This window comes from Poecilia reticulata, linkage group LG8 (genome assembly GCF_000633615.1).
Source record: "Poecilia reticulata strain Guanapo linkage group LG8, Guppy_female_1.0+MT, whole genome shotgun sequence".
Lineage (NCBI taxonomy): Eukaryota > Metazoa > Chordata > Actinopteri > Cyprinodontiformes > Poeciliidae > Poecilia > Poecilia reticulata.
The window spans coordinates 13,271,240-13,281,572 of record NC_024338.1 but is presented as its reverse complement, the minus strand read 5'-3'; the positions used below and the strand labels follow the sequence as shown (position 1 = coordinate 13,281,572).

Genomic DNA, 10,333 nt, shown 5'->3' with positions numbered 1-10,333 from the left:
CACACACACACACACACACACACACACACACACACACGCGCATATAGGCAAAATGCACATATGTCCGGAGAGAAAGTGAAAGAGCAAGAGAGCCTGCAGCCTTTTGTCATGTTTCACTGGAAACACAATCAGTGACTTATCCCTAATATCTTTACTCATGGTAAATAATTTCAAAATGTTCTCTGCATTGAGACCTCATTGTATTTGTATGCATTCCAAAATCCCACACCTCCCATGCAAATGATGTCAAATATTCGTTAGAGAGGCCGAAGGAAACGAGCAAAACAAAACAAAAATGTGAATAAAATCAAAATGCACACCATAAAGAAAAATTTCTTTTGATTTTCTTGTTGTATTTCTGCAAATCTCTTCACAGCTTTGAAATTTTAACATGTAAGCTGGCAGGCAAATGTGATGAAACACATAACTCCAAATGAGGGTTTCTAGGCAACCAGACCAAAAAAAAAGTTGCAATCACTGTATTGGCACAAGGAGAGCGAATCTTTTAGATCCTATTTTTTTTCTATAATAAATAAAATAAAAAATGGCAAACAAGAACACCCGGCATGGAAGTAAAGAGGTAAACAAAACAGGAACTTTATTGGCGGATTAATGCTTCCTGTTTTCAGGAGACTGGCACTGCTGAATGGAAGGAAGTGGGCATGCTTGACAGGGAGTCTCTCGTCTGGTTAGGAGTTTCTTTCTAACAAGAATGACGCTTTAGTCCACATTTATTATTTTTAGTTTCTTTCTTTTTTTATTGAACGTTATAAGACAGTTTTTGAATACTTTTAGTGTTTAAAAAAATAACATAAATATCAAAAAAACATTTAAAAAAATTAAACATCAAAAATTGAGCTTGATGCCCCAAATTGGCAATCTGTGCATCTCTGTATCAACATCATAACAAAGTTTGGCCATCTCAGTAGTTCAGTTCCAACCGTGAAACTTCAATATTACACAGCTTCAATATTTCCAGATGTTTATATCTCTTAATTTTGACAAACATAGCTTACAGAAAATTAAAACATTGCATAAGACCATGTAAAAGAGACTTTTGTGACTGAAATGGTATGTTATGACCCATGCAGGTATAGGGAATACTGTAGTCTTTATAGTCGTCGACAACTTCAGCAAGGACAATGAGTCAAAAAAGGTCACTGCTAAAGAGCTGGCTGTTCACCGACTCTTGTATTCAACAATAATAAATAGAAAATTGAGTGGAAGGAAAAAGTGTGGTACAAACACTTTAATGACCATGGTATCCTTCAGCTACTCTTGCCCGATAAAAACCCACCATAGAGAATCTGTGGAGTATTTTTAAGCGGAAAATGAGCATTACTTGTGCTAACAATGCAGACACACTCAAGGCTGCAATTAAACAACCTGGGTTTTCTTAACACGTCTTCAGTGGCAGATGACCCTGTGACTTGTTGACAGTAATTTCTGCAAAAATAGACCTGGTCAAGTATTTGGTGCCTATTCTTCACAGTACATGGACTTTCGTTTAATGTTATGCTGTTTTGCTTCCACTGGTTTTTAAAACCCACCAAAAAGGATTGAGGTTGACCACCGTTACAGCAGGGGCTCCATCAGAGACCAGGTTTTTTTTAGTTTTTTTTTTAGAGAGAAATAGCAGCGTTCAAATGGAGAAACTGGGCTTCTGTCTGATATTACATCATCTTGCTTTTGTTGGCCAAAATGCCTGGCCCCTTCACAAAGGCTCTTTATCATCGCCATTATGCTGTCCCTGAAAGGCACAGAGAGTTAGCAACATGGATCCTACTGTATATGTCATCACCTAATTACTCAATGCATTAGCAGCAACAACTTTGCCAATAAGACAGAATGTCGTGTAATTATTTTTTGTTAATGTTGCAGGCTTATAAAACAACAAGACACCCAACAGTTAGTCATGGTTTCAGCTGGAAAGTCTAGAGAAGTCGACTCTGGACACACAGTGAAAACAATTGCTTCATGGGAACTCAACAAGAAGCCTTTTGCATCTCACCTGTAAATTGACATATTTGTTTTCCAGTATGAATCTCTTTCAAATTGGAGAGAAAGATGCCAACAAGCTGTTGTTTACAGATAGAAAAAAAAATCTGAGACATATTTTAGGTAACATTTGTTCAAGCTATTCCTTCTCTTCCTGTGACCCTATATTTCAGATTTTCTGCATGCCACTCTTCCATCTTTCAGAGCCAGCGTACAAGCTGTTCTGTAATGCATTCCCATAATGTGTCAGACCAGAAAAGGAAACCTAGAGCGAGACAACGCAGCAGAGAAAGAACATCTACTGCCCACAAAGAGCTGCCATTTTCTGATAATTGGATTGTGGAGTGCTGAGCTATTCAGGCCTACCCCTAAAGGCACAAGTAGAAAGAATGCATTACCACAGTGTTATGGTGAACGTCGTACAGGTGCAGGGTAAAGATAAGCAGGGTGAGAATGCTGGAGTGTTTTTGACTCATACTTAAGTCTGTCTCATATTAGGTCTCAACCACAAAAATGGTGTTAACAAAAAAAAACATGTAATGTTGTAAATGTGTGAATACTTATGATTGACAGACTTCAGGATTCCACTACGTCCTGCAGCGAATGGAGAAATGTAACTTTTAAGGCTTTTCAACCTGCCTGATACTGTAGCATATGTAATATGATCCCCAGCTCTCAGACACCATATGAACCACACATTTGTACCACTTGACCACACAGCTGACATTGCTTCTCTGCTTCACTTAAACATCCCACAACCCTGTGCTGCTTCAATATCACTACCACATTCCCAAACATAACACCAAATGGCCAACTCCCTCCACTCTCTCCCCCGAAACACGTATACAAACAGCAACCAGATGCAAATATTGGTTGTTAACTTTGTCCATGGGACCAATACCAATATCACTTTGAGTCTAGAAAGTAGATTTGTTGCCTAGATGTCATTATTTGTGATCAATAATGCAATAAAGGACACTTGTCTAAACTACAGCGTCTCAGACGGACAACAAAGTCAACCAAGTTACCAAAAACTGCCCATTTGATGCCTGATGAGGTGTCTGATCTTATATAACAACTACATTTTCCAATAGTTTGCAATAATCCATGTGTTTTTAAATAGAGGATACAAATATCTCTATTGTTTCCATGACCAATGACTATCTTCCTTCAAATGTTTAAAACTGAGAATTGGACTGAACAGTTTATGGACATTTTTCATGTTTTCAGTCATCCTACTTGACTGAAAACATGAAAATATAATTCTATTTTAATGTCAGAAAAAAAAACAGTCTCTTTATATATTTTGCATCAATATGTGTTTTTAACTAAGTTGAAAAAACAAAACAAAACAAAAAACATATCCTACCATGCTGTTGTGGACCTAAATAGGACTGTGAGAGGGCAGCAGCAAAATAGGTCAAGACAAATGGAGGGTAAGAGCTGAGCTGTCTGAACCAGTGTAATGCAATGCTTGTTCAGTCTGCATGCATGAGGACATAATAAATTCAATGTCTTCCATAGACAGTTTTATGAGAAACCGCAAAAAAGCAAAATGAAAACAGTTATTTCCTTTCACTTCGACACTATCTAGTCCTGTCTGGTCTCTTTCACAGTACAATATAATGTTCATTTAAATTGTGAGGTGTGCCTGACAGATCACTCTTCACTGGAAAGTTGTGTTTTGCAGAGGTAATTGGTCCAACTGATGATAACAGGAATCTCACCCACTGCAGCAGAAGCAGCAGCAGCAGGTTTAGAGAGTCAGAGTACTGCTGACACAGCACACCTGAACACCAACCCACTCCACTAGATGGAGACCTTTTCTGTCTGCGATATATGAGACAGAAGGAAGTAAAGGCAGAAAGATGTGCCCCGACAGGGGTGGCTCTTCATGTTATGATCTCATAGGTAGAAGCAAATAGGTCGATATCGACACATACTTAACAAATCCATGAATATTAATGTTTGAAAGCTATTTTGGAGATTAATATTCTTGTCTAGAAAGCATACAATTGCCCCCTGAGTTGGATGAAAAGACAGCGAGAACTGTGCATCTATGCTAGCTGCTCCACAGAGACTGCTGGAGTTCAGGAGGGTCAGAAGCTCAAACCAGCGGAGCAATCGTGACACAGTTTGGAGAAGGCTGAAGTCTGAGTCAGCAGAGGAGGGCAAGATAAAAAATCATTAAATTGCTCTTGTGATTTGCTAATTCATGTTCATCTTGCTTTGCTCGTGGATTTCAAATGATGACGGAAAAGCTAAAACATAAAACATCCAGTCATTTCTGGAGAGCATAAAAATATAAAGAAACCTTCTAGAAAATGAGCAGAAGGACAGCAGAGCTCTAGCATCATGTGGCTATTTGAGGTGTGAAAGCTTACATTAAAAATGCCTGATTAATCTGCAAATGCTCATTTTTGCCCACCCACTGAATCCACACTTACAGTGTACCGCACGTGGGTGCAGGGGCACGTTACCCGTGCATGCATGTGCAGAATTAAACTCCATTAAAGCTGCTTCAACCTGAAACTCCATCCATGCACACAAACCTTTTGGATAACATACTGATGAATAAAAAAAATACGCATAATGATTAAACTTACGTACTGCAAACATACACAGGAATAATAAATTTACTTTAATACACTGTCCCCTAGGTGCACTTAATTTTCAATGCATTAGATGTCAAAGCTTTCATCATAAATTACTGTTCTTGTCAATATTAAAGAGAACAGTAGGTTCTTTTGTTCTACTGTCGCATTAAAATGTCAATTTCATGTTCATTTACAGATTTATTACTACATGCTGGGGGGCCTTTCTCAGGTACGCTCATGCTTTCATTTTCAAACAGACATGTCTCAGACTTTAAGTTGATGTAGTGTTTCTTGTCAAATCTTGGATTAACCTTGATACTTTTATCTTTGAGCCAAAGGGGGAAAAAAGTTATATCAAACGCTTACTTCACACCGACATGTTAACATTCTGGGAAAATTGATACATCGCGTTATGCTGGTTTAAATTGCCTTGCAACGATGGAGAAAGTAACGCAATACCACTGCTCAGTAAATGGTGCCTTGTAAAAAGCTTTTATTCCCCTGAACTTTTCCCCATTCTGTCACAAATATAGCATTATTTTGTGGCTTTTAAATTATAGACCAAAGCTAAAGTAAACAAATGTGAAGTGGGAGAAAAAGGATACATATTTTCTAGATTTCCTTTGACATATTAAAATATGAAGAATAGATACATATCCATTGCCTCCATGTCTTATGTAATTAGGATAATTAATTTATTTTCATCTTGGTACAAATACAGCTGCTGTTTCAGAGCCCCAAAGCTTTACAGAGAACATTAGAGAGAAAACAGTCTCCTAGAAACTAAGAAACACACTGGACAGTGTAGGTGTAAAGTTGTGGAGAAGTTTTAAACAGGGCTAGATGGGAAGACAGTATCTGAAGGTTTGAACATTTGAGCTTTCGGAACAGCTGCAGACCTGCCAGGACAAGGTTGTGTACCTAACATGACAGGCTGGGTGAGGGGGATCAATCAGAGAAGGGGCCAACAGGCCGATGGTAGCTCTGGAGGAGCTGCAGCGATCCAAAGTTAAAGCGTGAGAATCTTTTTAAAGGACAAATATCAACATTGCATTCCACCATACTGGCATAAAGATGAAGTAAAAAGTCACGATAAAATGTAACATGACAAAATGCAAAAAAAATGTTCAAGGAGAGTCAATACTTTTGCAGTTGAATATAACTTTGCTATTTGCAAACAAATATAGAGAATGAATTTAAGAAAAGTGTCCTTTTTGGTCATGTCAAGATCCTAAAACCAGCCTGACCACCTATACTTACCAAGCACACACTGAGTGGTGCATAAACCCTTAGACTGCAGCGAGCAAAATCAAACCAAAGGCTGATTAATAAAGATAGCACAAACTGCCTTGCAAGGTGTGCCCCCTCCTCCGGAGAGCCTTTCACTCAAACAACCTTGTAGTAATAATGACCCAACCTTCTGGTCCTAATCCCCTTGTGCTGAGCAGAAAACACCTTCTGGCCTAGTGCTGCTTGACAAGCTGCTCTCCCTGCGCGCAGGGGAAAGGGGAGGGAGGCGATAAGCTCAGTGGACCTGTGCAAAAGGTCACAACACATCCATTCCTGAAGACAGTAGGGAGTTTCAGAGACACCTACATGTCCTCATGGGCAGTCTTTAGAACTTAATGTGCTAAATGAACAAAATGGAACATGGATCTTCTAACGGAGCATTAAGCATTAGAAAAGGTGTTGCCCACGTCTACCAGAGCAGATGATCCACGCTTAGGTGTTTCCCTCCTCACAGCTGATTTTGCTGCGTAAAGGCAACATTGCGCCTTTTCTCCATCCTCCCCCCCACCCCCACTTCCTTCACGTCGCAGCCCTCACCCCATCCATCGGAATCACGTCCACCTATTGACAGGTTCGGTGACAGGCAGAATCTTTAAGCACAGCATAATCCCCTCAATATGATTTTCGCAACGATTCAGAGTTGACGCCTTGCTTTTAGGATCGGGGATGTGTCGGTGAGGCTGACTGCGCTCCTGCGATTGTCTATTTTTAATGTCTTTCCGTGGGCAGGTTGGAGCTACTGGGGCAATGCGCCTACACGCTGCCTATGCAGTAGCATACACCGTTGGACATTACGCATAGCAACACTGGTGTTGTTTTGAACACGGGGTTTACTTTTGCACCTCACAATCAGTAATCAATTATCCACAAGCGGGCTGCATAAGTGCACGCATACAATAATTACATCCTATTTGCCTGGATTTTATTAAAATCCTAACGGGGCCAAAAAGAGGAGGGGGGGTGGTCTCTTTTCAATTTCACTTGGCCCGGCGACAATAGCGCACTGAGAGGCTTTGCTTACCTTCCCACCGTTTGGTTGGCGAGCTGTCGCATTCGATTGAACTGTTTCTTCATCTTGTATTTTCTGCGTTAACACCTATGTGAGGGAATATTCCGCATTATTTCTCTCAGCGCGTCGGTCCGTCCTCCAAAGAGGCGCAGCACAAAATCCTCTCTTCCATATCTTCCGTCCGTCATTGCAAACAGCCGAGCGCGAAATCGGACGCCACGGTTACATCTTTTTAGATGATATATTTATATATCTATATTTCCACCCCACATCAATATTTGCCCTGCTGCCTGCGCAGGGATGCTGGAGCAATTCACGGTGGGCACACACACACATAGGCTGAGGGCGATAGCAGTGACAAGAAGCGGCTGCGCAGCAATGCCTTATGGGAAATGTAGTAAGAAGTCTCTCCAAATGAGCTGCCCCTCCAATCGATCGGTATATAGCATAGTTCAGTTTTTAAAACATTTGCATGATTATATATCTATTAGGTACTTTTGAAATCTAAAATAAAACAACAAGTTCACAAATGTTAAACCACTGTAAATACATAATGAAGTTGATATATTTGCTGTGGTTTTATCATTTAATCCAATGTTGGAAGTAGTTTTATTAGCTTATATCTTTAAAAAATAAGGGTTGTATTACCAAAAAGCGTTTTTATTTTCACAGAACCTGGATAGCAGCCCCATCTAGTGGCATTTACTTGCTAATGCAGACGCTCAGAATAAAACTTTTTTCAGCTGATCGGTTGTGAATTGTACTGAAGATAGTATGTTTTAAAATATTGTTAGAGCGACTGATACATCGTTCTAACAATGAGACGCTGTGTGTCAACGAAATTTATTAAGAAAAATAAATGTTAAGGGAAAAAAAGTTGACCCAATGTTAATTTTAGAGCTTTTAAAAATTCCTTAATTTAATTTAATTTAATTTAATTTAATTTAATTTAATTTAATTTAATTTAATTTAATTTAATTTAATTTAATTTAATTTAATTTAATATTTGGAGCATTTTTGTACGCGGCTTTTCTGCAAACTGTCCAGAAGAGGGCAGTCGTCTTTTTTTTAAAAACCCCCCACACAAAACTCAGCACTACAACGAAAATCTTCAATGTCAGTGACAAAGAATCGCGGGAACTTTCTTACTATTTAATACATCTTTAACATCTAGAATATTATTCATATGACAAGTCACACTGACCTTCTGGGGTAATTTTACCTTATGACAAGAAAAGCAAACAAGGAAAAAAATATTTGTATCTGTGTCTGTGTTGTTAATGCAAATATCTGTGAAAATGTCAATCAAAACATCAATCACTTCAAAATGTCATAACAAAACTGCAACTGATTTCATCACATATCAGTTTTTGTATATAATTTACTTGCATTGCCATAAAATGCTTCTTTCTATAATGTTAATCACCGTTTCAAGTTATTTATATACCCACTTTCAAGGTGAACGCTAATGACTATTACCCTATCTGTATTATTAGAAGAGCTGGAATCAGGATGTTACAAGAAATGTTTTGGTCATGCCTATTTAACACAATGTGCTGCTGTCTGAACTGTGATCAGGACAGAGGACTTGCAAACCCAAATCAGACTCAATACCCTCTAGGTCAGTGTCATGAGGTCATAATGGACCAACAGGTGGGCTGCACACTGAAGCCATAAGGTTTCAGGGGCCTCCGGGGGGGTAAATGATACAGAGCAATGACTGTTTCTGCCCTCATTAATCTCCCAAAGCTGGAAATTGAGAGGGGCAAGGGAAACCTTCAGCCTTGATCTCAACCTCTGGACCCTGTCAGATCATTTGTTTTCATTAGTCCCCACTCAGATGAACTGGCCAGTCCCAGTTAAGGCACCCACCCTGCCCCCTTAAGTAGGGAGGATTTCTGCAAATATCTCTTGGAGGCTTCTTCACCCAAACCCGACCTCTGAAACTTATAGCTCCAGTCCAGACTGTCGCAATGGACACTTCTAAATCATTAAAGGGGTGAGCCTTGTCCATGCTCTGCAGCATCAATTGTTTGCCTTTTGGTAGGAAGACAGCAAATACTTAAGTTAGTTAAGTTACGTTAAGTCATGCTAAAAGACAATGTTGACTTGCATTTTAGCACAGCAGTTGGAGCAAAGCTCTGATGTTCATAAGCTGTTTGCCCCACGCTACTACAAAATAGGATTGCATCACGGGTCTGTTTGTTTTTGACACTAGCTTGAATGACTGTGTTCCTTGTTCTCTAATGCTTCTTCGCTGAGGAGCTGGGGGCTAATTGGATTCCAATTTGCCTAATGAAGCCCAGGTCATAGCCTCTTCCAGTGACCCTTGGCTACTACCGATATGACATATGGGTTACGGCTGTCGGTCACTGTCCCCAGCCTGTGACCCATATGTTTTTCCTGGCTTTTCTTTACAACAACATGTAGCTCTCTAGTTTGTTTGGTCATGATGGTGCATGATAGACCTGCTCAAAAAACCAACAAAGGTGCAGAGCTGGGAAAGACCTAATGGGACATTCTGAGCTCAGGTTAAAAGTTGCAAATTCCAACAAAAGGAAGATTGGTGGGGTGGTCACCTCATGCTTGTGTTTTATCTTCAAACACGTAGCATCATATTACCCAGATCAATCAGTTCACGGGCAAGGTGGGCGTTACGACAAGCCTTTGGTCTGTCATCTAAGAGAAGTGTGATGTATTAATCAAGGAGGCCTGAGCTGGAGAACTTGAAAACCATTCATTCAATAAATCATTCATGCAACCTTTTTTACATTTTGTTATGAAACCAGCACACACTTCGAACCGGAAGTTGTGCACAACCATGAAGTGTAAGGAAAATAATATGTTTGGCACATGTCTGTCTATATTCATCCAAATAGCTGCCCTCCCTCAAGATGTAGAAGCACCGAGTAAAATACACTGAAGTTTGACGTTGTAATGTGACAAAATGTGCAAAAGTTCAAGAGGTATGAATACTACTGAAAGACCCATTTTAAGTCAGTTCTTAAAATATTCTTGTTTCTCACAGACTCACTTTGTAAAACAAAGTTCACCAGAGGCATTAAAAGCAAGAACCTTTCAGTGCAGTCTGAGAGCTGAAACCAGACTTGCAGAGTCTTTTTATCTGGAGCCAAAATATGTCCCAGCAAGCCCAGCGCCAGTCCTAATTTAAACAATTGTGACATCTGAGGGACAGAGGTATTACACGTCTAAACTAAGGGCTGTTTTAACGTGCATCGAGTGGCACAAAATGATGGTTATCACAAACACCTTTCAGACACACTAAATGCAGGTCTGCTTGCAAACGGCGCTAAAGTTTAAAGACTGAAACTGGGTATTAAACACTGGGATGGTGTAGAAGTAAACAAACAGACAATTAACCAAAGGACAGAGAAAAGCCCTGCTTTGGACCAAAGAGGAGACTTTGTTGGTTTTCGTG

General features: G+C 39.7%; 1 protein-coding gene across 3 annotated transcripts in view; it reads right to left on the bottom strand.

The window, feature by feature from the left end:
* arhgap44a (Rho GTPase activating protein 44a) overlaps positions 1–7,249 on the bottom strand; it is a 31,196-nt gene extending 23,947 nt beyond the window's left edge. For all 3 annotated transcript variants that reach the window (XM_008416135.2, XM_008416140.2, XM_008416138.2), the window contains exon 1: positions 6,907–7,249. In XM_008416135.2, the coding sequence (XP_008414357.1) occupies positions 6,907–6,959 (53 nt within the window). In that variant the 5' untranslated portion in view covers positions 6,960–7,249. The remainder of the gene's footprint in view (positions 1–6,906) is intronic.
* Positions 7,250–10,333: the final 3,084 nt, after the last annotated feature.